Here is a 26233-nt window from a genome sequence, read left to right on the forward strand (position 1 = left end):
GTTGTGAGCCACCATGTGGTTGCTGGGATTTGAACTCTGGACCTTTGGAAGAGCAGTCGGGTGCTCTTACCCACTGAGCCATCTCACCAGCCCCTGTTTTGTTTTTTAAAAGAAAGACCAGTATGTCTCCATCCACACACATAAAGTCTGAGGTGACATGTGACTGTTGTGAATCAAATAGTATGGAAATGGACACCAGGTGAGAGATGAGAAGATGGGAAGGCTTCACAGAGGAGAAGAAAATAGCTGAGTTCAGCCTTGGGAGATTAAGTAGGAGTCAGAAAGGCAAACAAGAGGTGTTGCAGGGAATGTCAGCTCAGGCAAAGAAGAGGAAAGCCTTGCAGCACAGCTGGCTGGAAAAGCAGGTTGGAATGAGACTTTGAATATCAGACTTGGTATGTGAGGATGGCGGTAGGGAGTACTTATGCAAGGTGGGGCAAGTGCTGGGGTTTAAAAAAATCAAGTGGGGAGGGTGATTGTCTCATGGTGGTAGGGCAGGATGGGAGAGGAGAAAGACTGTGGGCGGTAGGAGCAGCTAGAAGCCTGCTGCACCATGCAGCAGCTGCAAGGGTCTAGGATAAGTTGGTGACAGAAGAGCCAAGACTGGGTTTGCTGACTTGATTTCTTGACAGATTATTTTCTTTCTGAAAACTGAAGAGAAAACATTCCAGGGAAAGAGAAGGTATAGTAAGAAAGGTTGATGAGTCGTGAAAGCATCTGCCCTCCATAAAGATGACAATCATGGGTAATCAGTATATCCATTCATTTGTACTCTCTCCTGACCACGAAGGTGCAAAACAGGTGACTGGGAATAACAGTACACTGTCTGATTGGAACAAAACACCCAGCGTAATCAGTGACTGGAGTGGGTGAAAAAAAAAAACTTGTCTATAATTACAATGACTGAGCCCAAGCTTAAAACAGATCCTCTGACTCCTTAATCCAGGGTTCTGCCTACTACCACACAGCTAAACTCTCTGCTTGATGAGATGATGGACAATGAAAGGAGATGACTGGTTAGTGGTGGGTTGCTAGGCTTCCAGTCACAAGCAAAGAATAGCTGACACAATGGGTGACTTTCAAAAGCATCAAAAAGAAGGCCCTCCTCCAACTTTCCTGCACAACTGCTTGTTTGTCTGAATATACCTTGGTTTGGATCCCTGCAGTTATGAATTGCTCAGAGCCACCACCATATCCTTATGACATACACCAGTCATGAGCTTGGGTTGTGGTATGTTGGCCGCTAGCTAGCTTGTGTTAGCATTACAAGTACTGATCACATATATCCAGGGGTGTGTGTAGAATCTGAGCTAGCTGAAAGGAAGGGGTTCCTGCAGGTCACTACTGCATTCAGCCTCCCCAGAAGAAAAAAAAAAAGCATCTGTGCTCATATGTCCATGAGGAAGAACAAAATTGGAGCACTGCTGTCCCAGACAGTCAGGCAAGAATTTTAAGATAGAGGGACCGCGGTGATGTCATTGGTAGCCTAACGAGGTTATCTATCTTGACTGTTTATTTTAATGTGTATGAGTGTTGGCCTGCATGTACTTTCGTGTACTGTGTACATTCCTAGTTCCCACAGAGGTCAGAATAGTGCACTAGGTCCCCTGACACTGGAGTTACAGATGATTGTGAATTGCCGTGTGGGTGGTAGGAACCAAACCTTGGTCTTAACCTCTGAGCCATCCATCTCTCTAGCCCCTTGACTTTGCTATTCTAAGGGAAGATTGGTGGTTAAGGGGCTAGGAAGAAAGAACTTCCTTCAGTCAGTTCTTCCTTTTCATTTTCTACATTTGATAAGACTACTTCATACCACAAGCCAACATAATAAGATAGTTCAAGGACTTTAGTAAGCCAGGGGCCTGTTTCCCCCTAGATGCCTCTATCAGTCATTTTCTTGTAAGGACTGCTGAGTTCTCTCCTGTGTGATCTGAGCTAAGAACTAACCCAGTGCCTGGCACATTATGGTAAGTCAACTAATGGACAATAAATTAGCCTATGTCCTAGAATGGAGGAGTGATTTAGGAAATGAGAATAGAATCATGAAAAAGAATGGTGCTTTTGCATTCACAACCCCAAGTAGATTTTTTGGGGGGCTTGCTGAAGACAATATGACGATCATTTCTACTTCCTGTGTCTCCTGTCCCTCCAACTTGACTGGCCAGGGGATAAAAGCAGTAAGCCAGCATTAACACAGAGGTCAGTGACCCATTGGTAGATGCCAGCTTTAATTGTCTGTGTATCATTTCTCTTCGATGCTGGGAACATAGCCAGGAGTCCAATTGAGATGCACCAATAACCCCTTGAGGGTGATGTTCCGAATGAATTCCTTTTTCCTTAGGAGCAGAAGCAGTACGCTGGAATCCCTCAGCTGGTTTCACTTGAATGCCCACTCATTATTCATCAGGCCAGCTGTCACCTGAACAATGTGAAAGCTACCCCTTCCACTGGAAGTTTGAGAGCCAAAGTACTGGGAATGCTTTCAGTTTGAAAAAGATAAAACTATTCTTTTAGCCCAACTCTGTCATTTATTTTTATTCCAAACCCTCGGTACCTATTCCCTATACCATTCCATGGCAGAAAGAACTATTTTTCCTGGTTTCCCAGCCTCTTCACTAAGGAAAGAGCTTGCTTTTTTTGTGGCCTGGAAGCGTGTGCTGTGTAGAAGTACCCCTATAAATATTTCTTCTGGGGTAAACACTCATGATTTGGGATGCCCTGCTTCTCAGAAGGCTTATAACCGGATAGTTTATGGTTTGCGTTTGTAAAACTCCATGCAAAGTAATTTTAAGTAAATTGTAAACCTGAGAAATACATAGTTTGTCAAACACTCATATGCCTACCACCCACACTTCACATACTATTTTTAGATGGTCTCTCTTTATAAACGAGGCTAGCCTTGAACTTTTTCTGTAGCCCAGAATGGTCTCAAACTCAAGTTTCTCTTGTCTTACTCTCTCAAGTGCTGGCCCAAAACACCAATCCCAAAATATCTTTGTTGATATTGAGGTGTGTGTGTGTGTGTGTGTGTGTGTGTGTGTGTGTGTGTGTGTGTGTTTGGCTGGGTTTTCTTTTTGATTTGTTTGTTTGCTTGTTTGTTTTGGCAGCACTGGGCATCAAACCCAGGGCCTTGAGCATGCTAAGTTAGCATGCCACCACTGAACTCCATCCTCGACCCCCTTGTTTCATTTTTGAGTTTGAGTTTTGGCCAAGCAGGGCTCAAATTACTAGGTTCAAGTGATTCTTCTGCCCCAGCCTCCCTAGAAGCCATGACTTGACAAGCCAGGCTCCCACATATCTCTCATATATATATATATATATATATATATATATATATATATATATTCCTCTTCATGTTTATTCTTGGTCCTAGTCGCTCTCCCCTTTCATGGGTCTGCTTGTATACGCCTCCTAAGTACCTGTTTATGTTACACAATACTTATGAGTTTTATTGTTTATGGTTGCAGCTTGTTTTAGTCATTCATCAGTTTGCTTTCACGGCTTATTTCTTGTGTTTCTATGATTTGTCTAAGCTCATTCATTTTAACCATATTGGATCCACTGAATGGCAATGCCATCATCTATCCATTCCCCTACATTTTGACATTTAATTGTTGGAGGTTTTCATTCTTATAAGAAATGTCTGTAGTGTGTCTCCATGTGGAGAGCTGTAAGAGTTCCTCTAGACTGTGAGCCAGGAAATGGAATTACAGAGTTAAGACCTGTGTTTCTCCAACTTTACTAGATACTGCAAAGTAAAGGGTAGGGTTATCAGTTTGCACACCTTCCCCCATCATTTGCTACGATGCCAGTCTACTGGGTGAGAAGTAGATACCTTGTCACTGTTTTTGTTTGTTGCTTTTCTGATAACTGGCAAAACAACAACTTCAATTATAATTATCAGGAAATATTAGGAAACTAATTTTTTAGACTAAATTTAACAGACTATACAGAGTATATTTGAGCAAAACCAAACCAAAGTCCAGTCAGATATCTCCCAGAGCCAAGGAGTTTCCAAGAACTCCAACCCACCACATGACAATCAGAGAGCATTTCTAGGAAAACAAAAGGCAAGGTATAGAAAACAACTTAAATGGTGGCAGTTTGGTCATCCAACCAGCCAACTGATTATAGGTTAGCTAGTTAATCATTATAGCCTAATCAGCTAGCTGGACATAGGGTCTTAGCAGCTGGCCAAAGTCCAGTGGCTACAAATAAAGTTGATACTGGCTTGGTCCATTGGGCTCAAAACTCAATTTCTGGAATGTTGGACTTGAGATGTAGCTCAGTAACAGAAGTGTATACCTAATGTGTAGAACACTCTGCCTTCCGTTCCCAGTGCTGGAGGAGACTGAAATTTCTGTTTTCATTCATTTCAGGAAATTCTGTTCCTTATTAGTGTCAAGAGGATGGACAGATTGTGTTCCAGGATAGCAACTGCCAGGTGCTTTTGTTCATTTACAGCCCCCCCCGCCCCCAGCAAGTTAGACTAATCAGATAAAAGGTAGAAAAATGCTGGAGGTGAAGTGGGAAGAATTTGGAGAATGTACAGATCGGCAGCTGGACTTCCTTATAGTTAGCTAGCATTCTATGAGGTGGAATTTAAATTTACTACCCAGTAATTCCAGTATAATTCTATGATATTTTTCTTGTTGTATGGTGGTTTACATAAGAATGACCCCCCACAGGCCAGGCAGTGGTGGCACACGCCTTTAATCCCAGCGCTTGGGAGGTAGAGTCAGGCAGACTTCTGAGTTCGAGGCCAGCCTGGTCTATAGAGTGAGTTCCAGAACAGCCAGGGCTACACAGAGAAACCCTGTCTTGAAAAAAAAATGACCCCCTAGACTCAAATGTTTGAATGCTTGGTCCATGGGGAGTGGCATTATTAGGACATGTGACTCAGTGTTGAAATGGGTGTGGTCAGGGTTGGAGAGATTGCTCAGCAGTTAAGAGCACTGACTGCTCTTCCAGTGGTCCTGAGTTCAATTCTCAGCAACCAGATGGTGGCTCACAAACATCTGTGATGGAGTCTGATGCCCTCTTTTGGTGTGTCTGAAGGCAGCTACAGTGTTACTCATGTACATAAATAATTCTTTAAAAAAGAAGAAATGGATGTGGTCTTGTTGGAGGAAGTACAATCACTCTGGGGGTCAGCTTTGAAGTCTAATTTGTTCAGACTATGCCCAGTGTGACTTACACTCACTTCTGTCTGCATATTAAGATGTAAAACTGGGAGGCTATCAAGATGGCTCAGTGGGTAAGAGCACTGACTGCTTTTCTGAAGGTTCTGAGTTCAAATCCCAGCAACCACATGGTGGCTCACAACTACCTGTAATGAGATCTGGTGCCCTCTTTTGATGCATCTAAAGACAGCTACAGTGTACTTATGTATAATACTAAGTAAATCTTTTTTTTAAAAAAAAAAAGATGTACAACTGTCAGCAGCTCATGTGTGTGACTGGATGCTGTCATGATCCTTGCCATGATAATAATAAACTAAACTTCTGACCCTGCAAGCCGGCCCCAGTGAAATGTTTTCCTTTATGAGTTGCCATAGTCATGGTACCTCTTCACAGAAATAAAACCCTAAGTAAGACACATTGTAAAGTACTTCCAAATGCTCGGAAATATTTGAAACTCTATAGAGCATGCTAGCCCAGTTCAGACCTTGCATCTGAGCTTTTTCTGTTTCCCCACCACCAGGTTCGTTGTGCTATTCATGGATGACCTGGGCCGTATTTCCCAGTGGAATTCCATTGTGACTGGAAGTCTCGCAGGCATGGTTTCCACGATTGTCACATACCCTACAGACCTCATCAAAACCCGATTGATGGTGCAGAATGTGCTGGAACCATCGTACAGGGGGCTAATCCATGCTTTTTCTACTATTTATCAACAAGAAGGGTTCCTGGCCCTTTATCGAGGGGTATCCCTCACTGTTTTAGGTAAGGTGGAATTTAACACACAAGAAAAGGCTGTTCCTGGACACATGTGAAGGTAGTTTATCTTCCGTGTACTACAATTGCAGGCACATATCACCCTACCACAATGTTAGAGGCCTAAAGAATGCAGGCCAAGCAATACAAGTGACTCAGAAAAGCCTGCATTCCCAGCCACCCTCAACACTGCTCAGCTGACAGGAGTCCTCAGTGTGTGTATCCATGATTTAGCACGGCAGGATCTCAATGGTATTTGTAGCCTTTGACCGAGCTACATAGACACAAGACCTCTGTTTGCCAAATCCAGAAGGATGAATTGAGTCCATCTATGCAGTACTAAATGAGATTAGTCACACTGCGCTATGGAGAGGTGACTTCTAGAGTAACTGTCCCCTGGGTATCTTCACATCTCTCCTGCAGATCTTTCTTACCCAACATACTTGGCCCTTGTTAGCGCATCTTAGACTGCCTGCCAGCTTGCTTCTGTTTGTTCCTCCGGCTCCTCCCTCAGCTTTATTTTGACCCCTCTATGTTGGCTTTCTTTTTTGGTGGTGTTTATGTTTGTTTGTTCGTTAGAGAAAGGGGCTCGGTCTGTAGCGCTGGTTGGCCTGGAATTTGCTATGTAGACCAGGCTGGCCTCAAACCTGCGGTGACCCTCCTAGCTCTGCCTCCTTTGTACTAAGATTGCAAGCACATATCACCACGCCCAGCCTTCCACATTGCCTTTCTTGCCCTGCATCCTCTCTCTAGGTGAGCCCATCTTGTAGCTTCAACAAGCATGAGTACTCCTAATATGTTTAATAGTAATGCTAATATTCTAGGGGTGCTAAGCACCTTTCCAGAAGCTATAACTATAATTTCACATTCAAAATTTTAACTTTATTTTTTAGGTTTTAATATAGTATTTTTATTAATTCTTTGAGAGTTTTATATGATGTATTTTGATCATATTCATCCCCAGTCCTCCCCTAACTCCTTCAAGATCCACCCCCTTACTTCCCTACCCCCTCTCAACTTCATGTCCTCTTTGTTACTTACCCAACCCAGTCCAATTTGTGCTGCATACACGCCTATGGGTATAGGGCCATCCTGCAGCTCATGCTCAACCTACCAGAGTCACACTCTTGAAGAAGTATTAAAAACACTTATTTTTATTGCTTTTAAATCCTATGTCTATATCTCTATCTGTGTGTGGAGGTATGTGCTCAGGAATGTGGGTGCCCACCGAACCCAGAAGAGAGCAATGGATGGATGTTGTCATATGGGTGCTGAGAACCGAACTCATGTCCTCTACAAGAACACAGCACACTCTTAACTGTTGAGCCGTCTCTCCAGCCCTCTTTTTTTAAAAAAAAAAAATATTTATTTATTATATGTAAGTATACTGTAGTGGTCTTCAGACACCCCAGAAGAGGGCATCAGATCTCATTACAGATGGTTGTGAGCCACCATGTGGTTGCTGGGATTTGAACTCAGAACCTTTGGAAGAGCAGTCAGTGCTCTTAACCGCTGAGCCATCTCTCCATCCCCAGCCCTCTTATTTTTAATTGATATATGCTTATACATATTTATGGGCTATCATTTGATACTTTGATACATGTATATATTCCATAATAATCAAGTCAGAGCACTTAGCATATCCATCACCCCAAACATTTATGGTTTTTTGTGGTGAGTTCCCCCATTCTATCAAGAATATCTTTTCTAGCTACTCTGAAATGTACAATACATTGTTCTTAACTATAGGCACCACATATGGCAATAAGACTCTACAACTTATCTTCATAGCTATTGTTTGTTTCATTTTCTGAGACAAGTTCGCATTAAGCAACCTAGCTGGCCTGGAACTTGCTCTGTAGTCCAGGCTGCCCTTTAACTCTCAATTGTCCTGCCTCAGTTTCCTGAGTGCTAGAATTACAGATATGTGCCACCTTGCCAAGGCTGTCCGACTTACTCTTCTTTTGTTTTATTTTTTATTTTATTTATTATTATTGGGGGAGGCGGTTCTGATGTTGTTTGGTATTTTTTGCTTTTCTTCTGTTTTGTTTTGTTTTTTTCTTGGGGGCACAGAGTCCCACTATTACAGTCTTGACTGTTCTGGAACTTGCTCTATAGACCAGGCTGGTCCCTCAAACTCAAAGATCTGCTTGTCTCTACCTTAGCCTTGGTCTTGACCTCTGCCCTCTGCCCTCTGCCCTCTGCCCTCTGCCCTCTGCCCTCTGCCCTCTGCTCTCTGCTTCTGGTCTCTGGCCTCTGGCCTCTGCCTCTCTGGCCCTCTGGCTCTTTGACCCTGCTCTCTGCCCTCTGCCCCCTGACCCCGGGGCCTCTAGCCTCTGGCTTCTGCCTCCTAGCTCCTGCCTCCTGCCTCCTGCCTCCTGCCTCCTGCCTCCTGCCTCCTGCCTCCTGCCTCCTGCCTCCTGCCTCCTGCCTCCTCCAGTGAGTAATTATGACTGGAGATCAGGTCTCAGAGGAAAACTGTCCTCTCAGATATCTGATCTGGCATCTTGATTCTTAGCATCTACTTTATATGCACAGCTGNCTCCTGCCTCCTGCCTCCTGCCTCCTGCCTCCTGCCTCCTGCCTCCTGCCTCCTGCCTCCTGCCTCCTGCCTCCTGCCTCCTGCCTCCTGCCTTCTGCCCTAGCTCATCCCCATCATCTTCCGTACTGACTCTAGGGACTCTGCCTCTCCTGTAGGCTCATGTTCATATCTGTGGCCCTATGCCTGGTGTGCCTTGTATACTGCTGCCAGACTGAGATGATCTTCCCAAATGGTCTGCCTTCATTTCACTACAACCCTCCAAAGCTAAGGGAGAAAGCCAGAATTTCCATGGCATCTCAAATCATTTAGAGCTGGCCCCTGCCAGTCTGCCCTACCTCATCCTATCCTGTATCATGCCTCTCCTTGTTCTCATGTTCAAGCCATACAAAAATGGGTGTGCTTCTTAGAGATACATGCTCATTGTATTTGCCTGGACTTCCTTTCCACTCTCTTAGTGTCTGATAGACTCCTACTCTTAGCTCAAGACCTACTTCAAAACTTCTGTGTTCTAAGCCACGTGTGATGATACATGCATATAATGTAATCCCAGTACGCCCAGGAGCATCATGCGATCCAGGCTAATCTTGGCTACATAGTTTTCCTGTCTCAAATAACTATACACAAGCCAGGTCTGTAGTCTCCCCTTAGCTTCAGGAGATGGAGGCAGAAGTGAAAGTTCAAGGCCCGTCTGGGCTACAGAGTTCAAACCAACCTAGGCAATTTACTGAGGCCTGTGTGAAAAGTTTAAAAGGTGATGCGGATATGGGTGTTATATATAGTGTTCGATATTAAAATCTCCAGAAATTAGTCTGCTCTGATCTGTCATCTTAGCACCTGGCATAGTGCCCAACTCATAGTAAAATGTTCCTGAATTCCTATTTAGAGACAAAGTCTAATGTAATGTACTGTAGGCTGAGTTTGAGCTTACTATGTAGACAAGGCTGGCCTTGAACTGGTCACCCTGCCTCATTCTCTCTAGTGCTGGGATTATAGACATGAACTACCATGCCTAGCTTCCCTAAATGTTTTTGAATGAAAATAGGAAGTTGGTGAGTCTTTTCAAATATATGTTTATTAAATAAAATAATGTCTAAAGATAAACAATACCCTACTTATATTCTGCTTACTTTTTTTTTTTTTGATGAACTACATCCCCAGCTTATCCCATCTATTAGATCTCTGTGTTTTTTAAATTTTTATGTATAGGGTTATTTTGCCTGCATTCATATCTGTGTATAGAATGTGTGCAGTGCCCATGGAAGCTGGGAAAAAGGTGTCAGAGCCTCTGAAACCGGAGTTACAGAAAGATAGTCCTGAGCCACAGCATACATGCTGGGAATTGAACCTGAATTGTCTGCAAGGGTGGCCAGTGTTCTGAAGCACAAAGCCATCTCTCTAGCCCAGATCTCATTTTTTTTTGAGAGAGACAAATTTAATCTATCTGTAAACTGAAGGTGGCTCTGAAAACTTCTGGAAATGTGTGAGAGTATCAGATAATGCATTATTTGCTCACTGTCTTAGACAGTGTATATGCTAACTTGGGCCTTATGCCATCTAAGCCAGGTCAGGTGACCTCCACGGGCACAGTTATCATACAATGTTTCCTTCTTCACTAGAGAACAATCCTTTTCTAGCTTCCAATAATGGGTCAAGTGCTCTATGGAAATGATTTCTTTTTATCTTTATTTTTATTTTCTTTGAGAGGGAGGGAGGGAGAGAGAGAGAGAGAGAGAGAGAGAGAGAGAGAGAGAGAGAGAGAACATGAATACCTGGGCCCATGGGGGCTAGAAGATAGTGTCAGATTCCCTAGAGCTGGAGTTACCAGTGGTTGTGAGCCACCTGATCCTCTACAACAACAGTAGATGCTCTTAACTTAAGAGCTATCTCTTCGGTACCATGGAAATGGCTTTTCTCCCTCCCATGTTTCTTTTCATTTTTTTCTCCTTTTTTTTTTGTGTTTCAAACACACAGAAAAGTTCTTAGAATTATAAATTATAAATAACCACACACTCACTGAATAATACATCAGTTTATATTTTTACTTTATCACATGTCTGTGCATCTTTCAGAGCCATTCACAAATCCATCATTTTCTTTGGTGATTTCAGTATAAGTTATAAATACCAGTATACCTCCAAACTCGTCAACATCTGTATCACAAACCCAAGTTCAGCATCTAGTTAGGGGTTATTTTCTTCTGCCTGACGCAGTGTCTCATGTACTCAAGTAGCCCAGACTGACCCAAAACCTTGCTACGTAGGTAAGGATGAACTTGAACTATTACTGATCCTCCTGCTTCTACCACCCAGATGATGGAATTATTGGTGTGTGTCACCACAACTAGCTCTCAAGATCTGTTTATAGTTCTTTTAGGTACCATTTATTTACAGTAAACTATACAACCTAGAGTGACCAGCTCTTACATCTTGACCTTATGGTGCTATCACTCCAGCCCCAGAACATGCCATTTTGCTAGTTACACAGCCCCAGACCCCTCCTATTGCCCTTGTGTATTCCCCAGAGGCATTTTTTTTTTTTTTGGTCCAGACAGTGGTTCCCCAAGACAGCAACCTCTCACTGTACTTGATTCGCAGGTGCTGTTCCCTTCTCTGCTGGCTCCCTTCTAGTTTACATGAACCTGGAAAAAATCTGGAATGGACCCCAGGACCGCTTTTCTCACCTGCAGAACTTTGCCAATGTCTGTGTGGCTGCTGCTGTGAGCCAGACTCTCTCCTTTCCCTTTGACACTGTGAAGAGAAAGATGCAGGTGCGGAGCATTGGAGCGGGGCAGGGGTGGTGGTGGTGTGGAGTGGGAGGCAGATTGCCTTAAAGCATTTGCAGTTGAGTAACCACAAAGAACATTTTGATCCCACATACCCACCTCCTCATCCTGCCTTACAACCCCACCACTGAAGACATTTTTCTACAGAGCTCAGGATTGCTTATGCAAATACTATGCAAACCACTTCTACTAACCTCCGGGCTACTAGCTTATGCCAATGCCTATACCTCTTTTTTATGTATCTGTCTTCTAGAAAGCTTCCAGAGAAGTCTCCCTTTTCTTTCCTGGTCCCTGGTTACATCACTTATGGTTCTTCTTCCTACGACACCAGAAAAGGAGGACACCACAGAATGTTAACTTGCCTTCTTGACGCCACCACAGGGAAGACATAGCACTCTTTCTTGTCACTGTGCCTTTCCTGACTGTCGGGGACTAGAATAAATCAAGAACCATTCAACAAGAGGCCTGAGAAAGAAACTGCATTTCAAAAGGGTGCAACTGGCCATACATTGCCCTAACAATTACTAGGGAAACATGTTCACTATAGAGCACAAAGGCAAAACTGAAAGAAAGAGGCTGCAAAGTGAAGAACTAGCTTAGCCTACGTTCTTATCAACAAAACCAATCTGATGCGTAGATGATATAACTAGAGGGCATTACATCCACATGTGGATAATCAGAATCCAAGCAAGATTGACTGTTTTGGCATCTTCCCCTAATCCTGCTCACTCAGTTGGCTTGCCTGCCTCCTTGGCCTCTCTGATATGACTTACATGTTCCTGAATCTCTGCAGAAATGAATTTGAGGTCATTTGCATGCCACTTGAAATGAATAGTCCTACTTGTTGGTTTCTCCACATGACTCTGACTTGTTTCTCTAGTTTCTCAATGCTATTCCTCACTTCCTGTTTCCCTGCTGCAGTAGACTTTGGCCAGTCTGATCAGTGCCCAAAAAACAGGAAGGGACTTGACTTCCCAATGCTATCTTCAGACATGATGATACTCCACTCCGCCACTCCAATCCACAAAACATCTCATCTGTCTGGGCTTCTTCTCTCCTGCCCTTGTCCAGATGAACCATTGCCACACTGGTATGACTATAGTGCAAACCATTATGGGCATAACTTCTGATTTTAAAAATAATGCACATATTAAAACATGGTTTAAAGGGTTGATTTCACATTATGTATGCTTGGTCACAATAAAACAAAGTGATGTACATGTGGTTGTAGAAATTGTAGGAAATACAGCAAAGGAGGAAAAAAGGAAAATAGCTTAATACTTCTAATAGTTACTAGGTTTTTTCTATGCATGTTCACACACACACACACATACTGGCATTATTTTTTAGAAATTATGTTTGGACTACAAATAAAAGTTGGTAGCTTACTTTTATTACTTATCACATAGCAGATACAGCTCCAGGCCATTAACTGTTTAGTTATCAAGTGCTATTTCACCCTATGAACATCTTAGAAATAGTTAAAATTTCTCAGTTTCTAAGTAATGGGGCTATTTTTAATTCTTAAGTATAACAACACTGTAATGAAATCTCTTGTGTTTTTCACATTATATTCCTAGAAAATTTCTTACAGGTCACAAGACCTGAAGGAGTCTAATGCATTCTAAATTTTAGGTATTGAGGATTGAGCCCAAGGACATGTGTGAGTTAGACTAGTATTCTACTACCACTGAGCTACATCTCCTGTCGTTGTATATTTTTTTGTGTGTGCCAAGATCTCCTTAAACTACCAGGATTGGTCTTGATCTTCCCACATAATCCAGGAAAGGCTTCAAACTAAAGAGCTTCCTGCCTCAGTTTCCAGGGTGCTGGGATTTTCAGAATGAGCTACCATGCCCAGCTCACGTCCTCTCTGTTGCTCATGTGGTTTTGGTTTGTTTTGACATTTAATTATTTATTTATATATTCTATATGTATTAGTGTTCTGTCTGCCTATACCCCTGTATGACAGAAGAGGGCATCAGACTCTATTATAGATAGTTGTGAGCCATCTCTCCATCTCCTTGTTTCTTTGTTTTAAAGACAGGGTTTCTCTGTGTAGCCCTGGCTGTCCTAGAACTCACTCTGTAGACCAGGCTGGTCTCGAACTCAGAGATCTGCCTGCTTCTGTCTCTCAAGGGTTGGGATTAAAGGCGTGTGCCACCATGCTGACTCAATGAAATTTACAAGAGGCAGAGGTGGGTGGATCTCCATGATTTTGAGAATAACCTAGTCTACAGAGTGAGTTCTAGAACAGCCAGGGCTAAACAGAGAAGCCCTGTCTCAAACACACACACACACACACAGAGAGAGAGAGGGGGGGAGAGAATACCTTCTCTCTCTCTCTCTCTCTCTCTCTCTCTCTCTCTCTCTCTCTCTCTCTTACTGCTAGGGACATCCCCAGCACTTTCTTGCCTTTTTTGAGTCTGTCCGAGCTTAGGTAAAGTTTGGTGAGCTTAGCTACCTATGACTAATGGATCTACCTAAAATCTACCTAAAATCTACCTAAAATCTACCTAAAATCTACCTAAAATCTACCTAAAATCGAACCGTGAGGCCCAGGGGTAGGGCTAGTCTTCAGTGATATCTAGATGTGAAGCTGAGAGATTTTGGTCTTCTCCATAAATATTCAGCTTTACTTTCTCTTTCTGGGTGCTAAAACAATGGCTTTCTCTAGGAGACTAGCCAATACTAACTACATTCTGCACTAGAACATCACCTTACCATAACGATCTGCCACCAACCAGGGTAAGAAACACTGTGAGTGAGAATTTGAGTGCAGTCCTAATCATTTTCCCTTTGTGTGGGAACCTTCTAACTAATGTATATATACTGTGTCAAGAAGCTGCAATCAAGGCTGAGTATGATGTCGCTTGCCTGTGATCTCAGTGACAGAGGCAAGAAGGTCACAACTTCAAGGTCACCATCATCTACATAGCCAGTTTGAGATTAGCCTCAAGAAAACAAAAACAGAGAAAACAGCTTTGAAATAAATGCAAAGTCATAGTGATTGTTTTTAAAAACACAAAATAATTGTACTGTAAAATAGGATTGGCATCTAATTATGACTAACATCAAAAATGTCATCTGAAGATATAGTAAGCCAACTAATATGACTCAGCCAAAATGTTATTCTTCATGAGTTAATAAATATAACAATTTGTCCATAATATATATTTTTAAAATTAACACCCACAGGCTTTCAAATGCAAACATGGCATTACCTTGTCTGGCCACTAGGTGTCACTGCAGTAAACGCATAGTCTTTGGGCCATGGAAAGCTATGAACCAGCAACTTAGTTACTAACCTCACAGGCCCAGCTCAGAATCACTTTCAGTTAGGAAGATAAGGGGGCAGAAGCCACAGGAAACGCCTAAAGTTTTTTTTCCTGTAAAGCACACAATGCAATATTCATCAAGAAGAGAGAGCCATAAGAACCACCTGCCTCCACTGGATCAGGCAGGTTTACGCACTTCATTTGTCACCAGGGCACCAAGCTGCTGTGACCTGAACACAGTTAATGGTAACATTTGCATTCCATTGGTTTTCTCCATGGCGCTGCCCAACATGAAGCAAATCAACAGCAGGTGTCTGGTGGATAGCCAACTGAGCAGAAAGTTTTTCCCAGCACCCACAGTGGCTGGCGCCTTTGTCTGAGTGTTTAGCTGTCTTCATGGGCTTTTATCCAGACATTCGGACATACAATCTGTCTGTCTAATACCACGGCAGGTTGGAACTCTTCTGAACATTAATGACAATAATCAGAAGTCTTGTTTAGCCACCTGAGCCCTTCCTTCACCAGGCTTACATTCATTTTATCCTGCGTTCCTTTTGCTTGCTTGGCCCTGCTAGAGGATGGAGAGGTAAATAATTTATGCATGTGCATGTTTTGAGAGAATGTTCCTCGGGGAGAAGGGTCAGTTGTATGTGGAATGAAATGCCTGTACCTTGTGTGCTTTCACGGACCCTAATGCCACCCTGCCTGAAATCTCCTTTGCCACGTGTCTGTACATTTTAACTCCAGCTCCTCTGGATACAGCCTGGCCCTTCTATCTGCATCTCCACCTGGCTAAGACCCTGGGCCAGAAGATGCTGGCAGCACTAAGTGTGTTGAAGAAACAATAGGCTGGGCATAATGGCATAACCTTTAGGGAGGCAGAGTCAGGTGGATTTTTGTGAGATTGAGGGTAACCTTGTCTACATAGCAAGTTCAAAGCCAGCCAGACCTACACAGTGAGCTACTGTCTCAAAAGGGGTGGGGAGGGTGAAGAAAAGGAAAGGATTTAATAAAAGAAAGTATAAGATGGAAGAGATGCTGACAACAAATACTGTATGTGATTAATCTATAAGTCCTATTAAGAACCAAAGAATTATGGGGAAAAAACCTATAATAGTTCCATAGACAGGTGTATGTGAAAGAGAAGGAGAGGCAGGCTGGGAACACTTTGCTGGGAGTCTGGGGAACAACTTCGAACATGGGACCTGGGGTCTAGTAGGCCTTATGAAAGCATCAGGAAGGAGGTCCATGAAACCTCCCTCCATCCTGTTGCTCCTATTAGGTATCTGCATTTCACCAAATACAAACCCATGTGCCACCCTGTTGATTTATACCCCAGTGGACTTTGCCCCCACCACAACTCACAAGGTAAGCAGGATTAGGCCAAGTCAGCATTTGAACTGAAAGTGCATAAAATGAAGGACAAAGGTGGCATCCAAGTGGCACAGCTCAGTGAGCAGAACACACATGGTCAGTGAATAAACAGAGGCCCCAGCCTGCTCAAATAGCCTCCAATCTAACCGAGATGGTTACCACCTTGAACAAGCTTTGCTGAATAGGACACAGTCATTTCATTAACCCACTCAGAGTTTCTCATGCTCCATTCTATGTCTTCACCCCACCCCCAGCCCCCGCTTCCCTCCTCAGTCCTGGGCTCATGGCTCTCACAGTCTGCTGATTTAGGCCACTGAATAGCACATCTTCATGATCACTTCCAACCCACTGTCTATCAAAGTTACTCATGTTCCCCTAAAACTGTCTTCCTAGAGTTTTTCCTTTCTGGGCCATCATTGTCCCAGATACCCAAGCTTCCAGAAGTTAGGTTTGGCTCTGCCGTCCCTTCATCCAACCAGCCCTAAGCTCATTTGCTTCTGCATTCATAAGTCTCCTACATGGGTCCTTTTTTTTATTTTTTTATTGCCCTGACTCCCAATCAAAAGCCTTATCAGCTCATAATGCAGCACATACTGTTCTCTAGGATTGATTCTAAAAGTGACCATTAGCACTGAGTGGGAAGGTACAGTAGGCACGGGGCCAAGTGGATGTTCATTATGTCATCCAATCCTTACAGCAATTCACAGAGTGAGCACTGTTGCTACTATACCTATTTTACTGTGCATGTCTGTCTGTGTGTGAGTGCTTGAGTGTGTGTGGGGGGGGGCAGTGAGGGGGTGTCACAGTGCACATACAGAAAGAAGTCAGACAACTTAGGGGAGCCAGTGATCTCTGTCCCCCACGCAGGGTTCTGGAGCTTAAACTGAAATCATCAAGTCTTGGCAACAAGTACTTTTACCTGTTGAGCCATCTTGCCTACTGAGATGAGAAAACTGAGGCAATGTAGAGTACAACAAGCCCATCTTTGAGCAACGGAACTGGGACAAAGGCCACGCATGCAGTTTGCCTCCAGGATCAGAACTCACTTCAGCCCATGGGTTTCTGGCAGAGCAAATGTTCTTTCGCCCTGTCACTGTGGCTCCTTTTCTATCACCTTTAGAGAATAAAGGCTGGCCCATTAGCCTGGAATGTTTCCCCTCACCAACTTCACTGTTCGTGCTGTATAGAGGCCCTTTGTACAGGGAGTTGCAGAATCAAATGTCTGTAAGAATTCAGAAACAGCATGGACAGGAGAGCTAGGGAGACCCAGATAACAAGCACTCAGCCCCAAACAATAAGCCTTTAAATGCATTCTAAGCCATCATGCCTATTGAAAGCATTCTGGAGAACTAAACTCTGTGCTCACAGAATGTGATTAGCATTTAAATATGCGGAGCAGAAAAGAGTGAAGTGAGCTGGTGGAGGCTGCAGCTAAACTGCAGGAGTCTCTTCTAGGAAGGATGGTTGCCATTTAGAAATTCGAGCCCAGTTTTCAAGGGAGCCCCTAAATTTCCATCCAGATTGTGATGTGAAATCTTTCTTTCTTTCTTTCTTTCTTTCTTTCTTTCTTTCTTTCTTTCTTTCTTTCTTTCTTTCTTTCAGGCTGCAAATAAAAAGTACTGACTGGGCAAAGCACAACATGCCTTCTTTTGGCCTCTATTCAATTGAAGCATCCAGTTGCAATAGTGAAGAAGTTCCCCTCCCCCGAGCCCTGAAGACCAAACAGTATTTTATATTCTGGTCACCAGGCCTTTGATCCTGCAGCTTCCTCTCCCCGCCTAAGCATCACTTCTGTCCCTGTAAAGGAATAACTGAACTTACCTTGGTAGTAGCATCTGTTGCTTTTGCTTGCTGGCTTTTCCCACCCATAAGGCACGCACTTTCAGATAATGTATAAAGGCAGCTATTTAAGCCTTTGAGAACCACAGTGCAGGCACTCTAGCCCACTGGGGAGGGAGTCCTGGGGAAGAAGAAACTAAACCAACTACAGGGTACCATCTCTGAAAAGGTGGATGCTGTTTTTCACTGACTCCCTCTTCTCCTCTCATGTCTATGGGCACAGTCGTTGTGTTCCCAAAAGTTGTGGGTGAGTAACTCCTTTTAAAGAGTGCTGTTAGGCTCTCCGTGGGTCTTCTCACTCTGATAATTTCCTTTATGTAGCATTCACTCCCTTCAGATCCCCAGCCCTCAGGAGGACTACACTGGATCCTGCAGTGTAACATCACCTAGAAGAAATCAGGAGAACTAGGCCTGGCTCTCCCACTATTGGTGTAACCTTGACTAAGTCACTATCTCAACATCGTTGCTCTGCTGTCCCTTCCCTGCCAAAACTGCCTCCTGATAGCAGCTATTTTATTTTTTCCAAGCAGAAATAGTCTCCTCAGTGTCAGTGTCTTCATTTGCTTAGTTTTGAGCATCCCTACTCTGGAACTCTGAAAAACAAAATACTCTAAAGTCAGAAACTTGGAGCATCCACATGATGGAAAAATTCCACAACTGATCTCAAGTAAAGAACTGCAAACAAATATAGACACGCTGAAAAGACTGTAGATGGGGCTTGGGAAATGGGTATTACATATGCACAAGGGCTTCAGTTTGAATTCCTCAATCCTGTATAAAGCTAGGCATGGTAGTAGTTAGTGTACATCTAAAAATCTAGCACTCCTATTTTGAGATGGAGGACAGAATTAAAAGAATCCACAGAAACTCATGGCCCAGATAGCCTCACCTGCATAGCGGTGAACAGAGATGCTATGTATCTATGAGACAGAAGCAAGGACCACATCTGAGATTGTCCTCTAACCTCCACACATAAAAGCCCCAGCACACATGTACCAGCACACAGACACACACACACACCATATACACATACATATGTATATATGATAATAAAAATAAAAATTTAATAAGACTGCATAAAGTTACTTTCATGCTTCATAAAACAAAATATATATGAAACATAAGTGAATGCCATGCTTTAAACTTTGCTCCCATTCAAAGATCTCTCTTTATGTGTAAGTATTCCAAAATTAAGAAATATTCAAAATTTGAGGTACTTCTTATCCCAATCATTTTAGATAAAGGATATTCAACCTAGAAAGCTTTTTTTAAAGATTTATTTATTATTATAGATAAGTACACTGTTGCTGTCTTCAGACACACCAGAAGAGGGCATCAGATCTCATTATGGGTGGTTGTGAGCCACCATGTGGTTGCTGGGATTTGAACTCAGGACCTCTGGAAGAGCAGTCAGTGCTCTTAACTGCTGAGCCATCTCTCCAGTCCCTAGAAAACTCTTTTATGCATGTCACAAGATCCCTTATATTATAAATGTGTTTCTTTTCTCTAAATTGCAAGCTCTTGGCCCATGGGAAGTATATGTTATACTTTTGTGTATCCCTATAACATGTAGTCTCACATAACAGGCACTTGATACTTGTTTTAAAATGAATAATGTTGAAAACAAGTCTAGGAGCCCTCCCTGTGAGCACAGAGTTGAATCATGCCACTGAGTGAACCCTGAGTCTGTGTTCTTGTGTCTATACAAGCTGAAGGCAAGAACCCCCAAGCCTGCCCTCTTCCGAGCACGCTGCCCCGAGGAGGCTTCTTCTTGCTTCCTAGGACTACTTTTGTGTGCCATTCTAAGAATGCACTGTCTCCTACCATAGCAATCCCGTCCCGCGCCACCCATGGCCGACAGCTGTTAACTGGCAAGATTGGCAAATGTGCTAAAAGGACAAGCTAGAGCTAGGCACAACGTCGAAAGCTTATAATTCCAACATCCAGGAGGCTGAGACAGAAGGATCAAACTTTTCAGACCTGCCTGGACTCCTGAGCAAGTTCAAAGCTAGTCTGGGCAATTTAGTGGGGCCGTGTTTGAGGCAAACAAGAAAAGAGAACAGTTAAAGAGAAACCTCCACACTGTTTCCATCTGTACTCTCTCTGCATTCCAAACTCTCATCATTGGGCATGGGGCTGGAGGCACCTGAAAAATCACACCACCATCCCGTTTCATAGTCCTTCGAGAACTGCTTTTCAGAAAATGGAGGAATGTATATGACTCTCTGCTGTTCTTTACTGAAGCTTTTGTCAGAGCTAGACACATGAAGGTGTGTGCAAGAAGATAATGACAGGAAAAGCCTGCCTTGGATTAAGGAATTGTAACCATACCACCATTTGCTGGTCAGATAATATAGATAAGGCAGATTCTTTTTTTTTTTTTTAAAGATTTATTTATTATATGTAAGTATACTGTAGCTGTTTTCAGACACACCAGAAGAGGGCACCAGATCTCATTGCAGATGGTTGTGAACCACCATGTGGTTGCTGGGATTTGAACTCAGGATCTTCCGAAGAGCAGTCAGTGCTCTTAACCGCTGAGCCATCTCTCCAGCCCGATAAAGCAGATTCTTTACTCATCTAATCTTCTTTATCAACCTCCCAAACAGGTGCTATTATGATTCTTATTTCTCATGGGTGGGAAGATGAGGCACAGAAAGGGGAAGCTACTTGCTCAGAAGTCACACAGCTAGTATATGGTCGTCGGCTCCCTCCCTCATCCTGGCTTCCCTTTATCCACCAGGAAGTACAGGGCTCCTTCCTCGATACTAGGTAATTAGTTAACTTAGCCTTTTGTTCCTTTGCCTCTGCGGAGATGGCAGAAGCTGGATTTTGAGAACTGGCAGCTCAATTATTTCAGTGTGTGGACCATTGAGAAAAATCACGGTGTGCAAAGACTCAGAAGCCTTCATCCATTCAGGCTGCATCCTTTCGGGTAAGCTAGGTGGTTTCTGAACAATACAAGTGCAGTTCTCATAGTTCTTGAGGCTGGGACGTTCAAGGTCAAGGCAAATTTGATATCTGGGGAATGAATGCTCACTTTCTCATTCCTAGATGGCACATTTTCTTGTTGTGTCCTTCCATCGTTGTAGCAGCGCAGCTCCTGACATGACTTTTTGGACACTAATCCCACTCCTGAGGGCTCCAGCCTCGTGATCTTATTATCTTCCAAAGGCTCCACCTCCTGCAACATTACATGGGGTCAGGATTTCAACACAGGAAGTGGAAGGAAACGCAAATGTTTGGACTTTAGTAAGCCTGGTTTTGGCCAGAAGCTGATTACCTCAAATTAAAGCAGGAAAAAATTCTTACGAAAACTATAGTATCCTGGAGCTTGGAAATAGCCTGTCATTGGAAGCCCCATTGGCAGCTTTAACAAGCTCTACTGTGAGAAGAAACAGCACAAGTGTAGACCATTCCTTGGCCATGATCCTTTGGTCAGCAACAGACTAATCTGGCTGAGCAGAGGACTGGAAAGAAAGTCCTTAGTGCCCTGGAAGGAGCAGCACCAAGACCCCAGGAAAGGTAAGGACATTGTTGTCCCAGCCACTAGTAGAAGATGCTAACCAAGTTTAATGGTTCTGCGTACATTAGCCTCTCCTGGTTGGCACAGCATCTATTCTTAGTAAGAAAAAGGATGGTTTCCTAAGAGACCACTCACCTGTCCGGAAGTACAGTGTTGAGTGCTGAGCTCTCAGAGAGGTGAGGGAGACTGACTCTTTGTTGCAGTCTCAGTGAGGTCCGGCCCCTTTGAGGACTCACTTCTGCTCAAGTGAGTGGCATTGCAGTTAGAAGTAAAGGATGCTTTGGGAGGGCAGGTGAATGTCTGGACATCCACTGGGCAAGATAGGGGTTTGGGGGGGAGCTTTGTTATTAAAGTGAAGGGAAAGAAAAACTGCCCCACCTTTGTTCTCTTAGAAAGTATACAGTGTTCTAAACACTTTGGGGCATAGCAGTTGTTGCTCAGGGAAACAAGACTGTCCCTAGAGCGCTGGCATGGAAAGGATAGGGAGGTACCTTCCCGGTTCCACTGAACTGAACACAGCTCACTGCCCTTTTCTCCTGACCTAAGCTGGCTTGTTCCTTTGAAGCAATAAAAATCTTGGAATTCAAATAGCCACCTGGTGCTAAGCTCTGTCTAAACACCAAGAGCAGGTAAGATAAGACCTCCCACCTCTGTCCCCAAAAAGAGCCAGTGAAGCTAAGGGAGAGGGGAGAAAGGTCTTAGAAAACATCTGCTGTCAGTGACAAAGGTCAGCAGCTATCTGGGAAGTCTCTGCTCTCTGAAGGCTATGGACACTGCTGTTGACTAACCGCACTGCTCCCTTGCAGCAGTTGGAGATGAAGCACCTGTTTTCATCAACTTTCCCTCACATACTTGTCAGTTACTTAAGCTCATGGCTGTGTCCTCATGTGCAGATGAGCTCACAGGGGTGATGACATGGGCATTGAATCTGGCAGGGAGGACCCTTACATCCTGCCGGTGGACTAAGGCCACAGGCCCTCTGTGCGTCTCATCTCCCTCATCTATACAGCATGAAGCAGAGAACCGTGCCTTCACATACCTGTGCAAAAGACTGAATTAGGTTATTGAACATAGGCACATTGCAAAGGCTGCTCTCATTGTGTGTGGAGCACCTCTTCAGAATCTATGCATAGACAGCACTGGAGGCCTGATTAGAATTCTATAAAGCCAACCCAGGTGCATCTCTGTTTCCTGAACTTACTATCAATACACAAATGAGCCAGGGTAACAAAACCTTAGTAGCCCCTCCAACTTGATAGCTAATGATAAATAGTGATGGCAGACGAGGTCATTGTTCCTTTGTTGGGTTAGTTTAATAAGCATTTATTAGGCAGACCCAGCAGTGCAAGCCTGGAGTGGCTGAGGCAGGAGGCAGGAAGATGGTGAATTCAAGGCCTGCTTTGACAAAGGGGTAAGTTCAGCCTGGGTAATTTAGTGAGGCTCAGTCTCAATTTTTTAAAAAAAATTCTTATACTGTGTGTGTGTGTGTGTGTGTGTGTGTGTGTGTGTGNAGAGAGAGAGAGAGAGAGAGAGAGAGAGAGAGAGAGAGAGAGAGAGAGAGAAAGAGAGAGAGAATTCATGTTGTGGTCCAAGGACAACCCAGAGGTGTCAGTTCTCTCCTTCCACCACATAGGCTCTAGGCTGTCACCTGTCACCTGTCACCCTTGGCTGCATGTGCCCTTACTGGCTTGGCTACCTCATCAGGCCAAATTTTTAAAATAAAACAAAAAGGACCAGGGATCCAGTTCGGTTGAAAAGTACTTGCCTGGCTTGCACCTGGGAGGCTAGGAAGCACCAGTCCTGCATATACCTGTATGTCCTCAGCCTCCTGGAAGCTGCCATCTTCTGACTTTGTATTCTTCACGTGCATTCTCCCTCCCAGTCAAGATTCTTCCTCACCGTCAGAGTTTGCTCTCAGAAAATTTAGCCATGGCTGCTGCTGTGTGGGCCTTCTCTGGCTCCAATCCCTGGGGCTCTGCACAGTCTACCTCCACTTTCCTCACAAGCTGTTCACCTGCATCTCAATTGCTTTCTCTTGGAGACTTGGCTCTGCTCTAGGCTTCCCCACCGATCTTCCTTGACCCACTAGTAGCGAACTGCTGGCCTCATGTGTTCTTCCTCACCCCAACCCAGACTATACTTTGTCTTGCTATCTTAAAACTCTTACAGTGAAACATTTTCTTTTCATGAGGAAATACATGCACACGAAATCCAAAAGGTGGCATAAACACACACTGAAAACCAAGTGTCCTCCCCACCCAGTTCCCTCCCAGAGACAGCACTAAGGTTGCCACTTTCTTACGTATATCTTTCCCAAGGTGGCTTATGCAAAGGTCTCCATAAATGTGCAGGTGTGTTCTTTGTCGTTTTACATGGCTAGCAATATACGTGCATATTCTTCTACACCTTTCTTTCTCACTAAACATTTGTCTTGCAGGTGACACCCTATCCACCAGATGGAGCAGCCACATATTTTAATTATGACATAATATTCTCTAGCATTGGTGTCTTATTTCCTACTGGTGAACATCCAGACTTCTCTCCACTCTTTTGCTCTTATACTACCACTGTAGTAACAAAGATCCTTGCAATATATATGGTTTCATATATATGCAGATATAACTGCAGAATAAATCCCTTGAAGTAGTAGTATTTTGACCAAAATAGTATATGGTAGGCTGGAGATAGTCATTTGGTGAAGTCCTCGTTTGACATCCATGAAGCTCTAGGTTCCATGCCTAGCACCTAATAAACTGGACAAGGTGGTAAATGTCTGTAATCCTAGCACTCAGGAAGTAGAAGCAGAAGAATCAGAAGTTCAAGGTCATCCTCAACCACACAGTGAGTTCAAAGTCAGCTTGGATTTCATGTGACCCTATCATCAAAAACATGGGAGAATATATGAATATATATATATATATATATATATATATATATATATATATATAGTCATTTTGTAAATATTGTTTAACTATATCAGAAAGAATATTTAGTGAGTGCTACCTCTTCTGGAAGGCCTGGGAAGTATAGCACAGAAACATGCAAATGTTTGGCTTTGAAGTGTTTGTCCATCACTTTCATGTAAGTTTGTTCCTCCTTTTTGTGTACACTTTTGGGGAAAGACCCATGTCAAGACAGATGTGGTCAGTGGCCCTGTGGTATTTGCAGTCATAGTAGGATAGGAGATAGGAAGAGAATACAAGTAAGAAATAATTATAGACAACAGATCACATTCTTATCAAGTGCCAGGAAGAACATGGTGACCCCCCAAAAAAGTGTTTGATAAGCTTAGTCTGGATAGCTGCTATTTCTTCTGAGTGTTGTGAGAACTTGGCAGGACAGAGGAGATGGCAGAGTTCAAGTCCTAGAGGTAGGAAGGTACATGGAGTTGGAGCAGCTGCAAGGATTGCATAAGCTGGAAAGGGTCTTCAAGGTCATTTCATTTCAGTCTCCTTAGTAGACATGTGAGGAAACTAAGGTCTGAAGAAGTCAGTGACTTAGTCAAGGTTACACCAATAGTGGGAGAGCCAGGCCTAGTTCTGATTTCTTCTAGGTGATGTTACACTGCAGGATCCAGTGTGGTCCTCCTGAGGGCTGGGGATCTGAAGCAAGTGGCTGCATTTTATTAGCCTAGAGAGTTGCCTGGCTTTGTGTAGAAGAAGCCTTATGTTCAGGCCCTTTTGATTAGCCATCTACTATGTCCTGTTTCTCTTTGCTAATAAGATACAGTTTAAGAACACAGTAATCTAGCATTCCAGTCTAGCAGGTTGGTTTGGTCTTCAGCATACTTGTCTCTCCTCCAAGTTTAGATAATTATAATAATGACCTTAATGATGGCAGTTACTTATTTCGTGCTTGCTCTATATCAAGTACAGTTCTAAGCATTTGGCATGTACTAAATTATTTAATATGAACAACAACCCTATAAGGTATATGTTATTATTACTTCACTTTCCAGAAGGGGGCGGGACTCAGACAGATGAAGGCATTTGCTGAAGGTCACAGGTATGTTATTACAAGCTGTCTAGCTCCAGAGCCTGAAGTGTGACATGAAAGTAGCAAGCCCTGTGGAGAGGTACAGTAAGGATGTAGACGAGGGAATGGATGGGACAGGAAATCTGAGTGAAATCAAGAACTGGGCTATTTATTCAAACACAAAAGAGGACTGAATGAACCCAAAAGAGTACTTGCTTAGTATATTACAAGGTCCTGGATTCAATCCCCAGCACCAAAGACAAAACATACCAAAGAATCAACATATGACCACATCTCAAGGACAAAGGCATCTTACAGTCCTATTCATCACAGTCCCTCAGATTAGTAATGCCTCTGGTCACTTGCCTGCTCCTTTATATCTAGGCTACCAGCATCCTACTGGCTTCATGTTCCTTGTTCCCATGTTCGTTCTCCTTCCTTCTCCCTCCTCCTCTCATTGTTCCTTCTTTCCTCTCTCTCCCTGCTGACGTGAGTTTTTTTCAGTATTGGTGCACATTACAAGTCTGCACATGTGTGTGGAGGTCAGAGGTCAACATTGGGTGTTGACACCATCGTTTTTTTTAGAGAGGATCTCTCAGTGAAACCTTGCACTAGGCAAGTAGGCTATGACATCTGGCCACTGAGCAGTGGCTGCCTCACCAGCACTAGAATGAGCAGGCATCATCAAGCCCATCTTTTTACCTGGGTGATGAGAATTGAGACCAGACCTTCTTGCACAACAGGCATCTGACTGACTGTACTCTATCTCCAGCCCCTGTTTGTTCTTTTCTTTGAGACAGGGTGTACTGGCTAGTTTGTGTCAACTTGACACAGCTGGAGTTATCACAGAGAAAGGAGCTTTAGTTGGGGAAATGCCCCCATGAGATCCAGCTGTGGGGCATTTCCTCAATTAGTGATCAAGGGGGAGGAGGCCCCTTGTGCGTGGTGCCATCTCTGGGCTGGTAGTCTTGTATTCTATAA

The 26233-nt window shown here is 43.6% G+C and overlaps 1 protein-coding gene across 1 annotated transcript in view; it reads left to right on the plus strand.

Annotated features, from left to right (window-relative positions):
* Positions 1–26233, plus strand: part of Slc25a43 (solute carrier family 25 member 43) — a 35203-nt gene that overhangs the window by 2294 nt on the left and 6676 nt on the right. Inside the window, exons 2-3 of the mRNA XM_021188633.2 lie at positions 5704–5945; positions 11073–11245. Of these exons, the coding sequence (XP_021044292.1) occupies positions 5704–5945; positions 11073–11245 (415 nt within the window). The remainder of the gene's footprint in view (positions 1–5703; positions 5946–11072; positions 11246–26233) is intronic.

This window comes from Mus pahari, chromosome X, assembly GCF_900095145.1.
Source record: "Mus pahari chromosome X, PAHARI_EIJ_v1.1, whole genome shotgun sequence".
Taxonomy (NCBI): domain Eukaryota; kingdom Metazoa; phylum Chordata; class Mammalia; order Rodentia; family Muridae; genus Mus; species Mus pahari.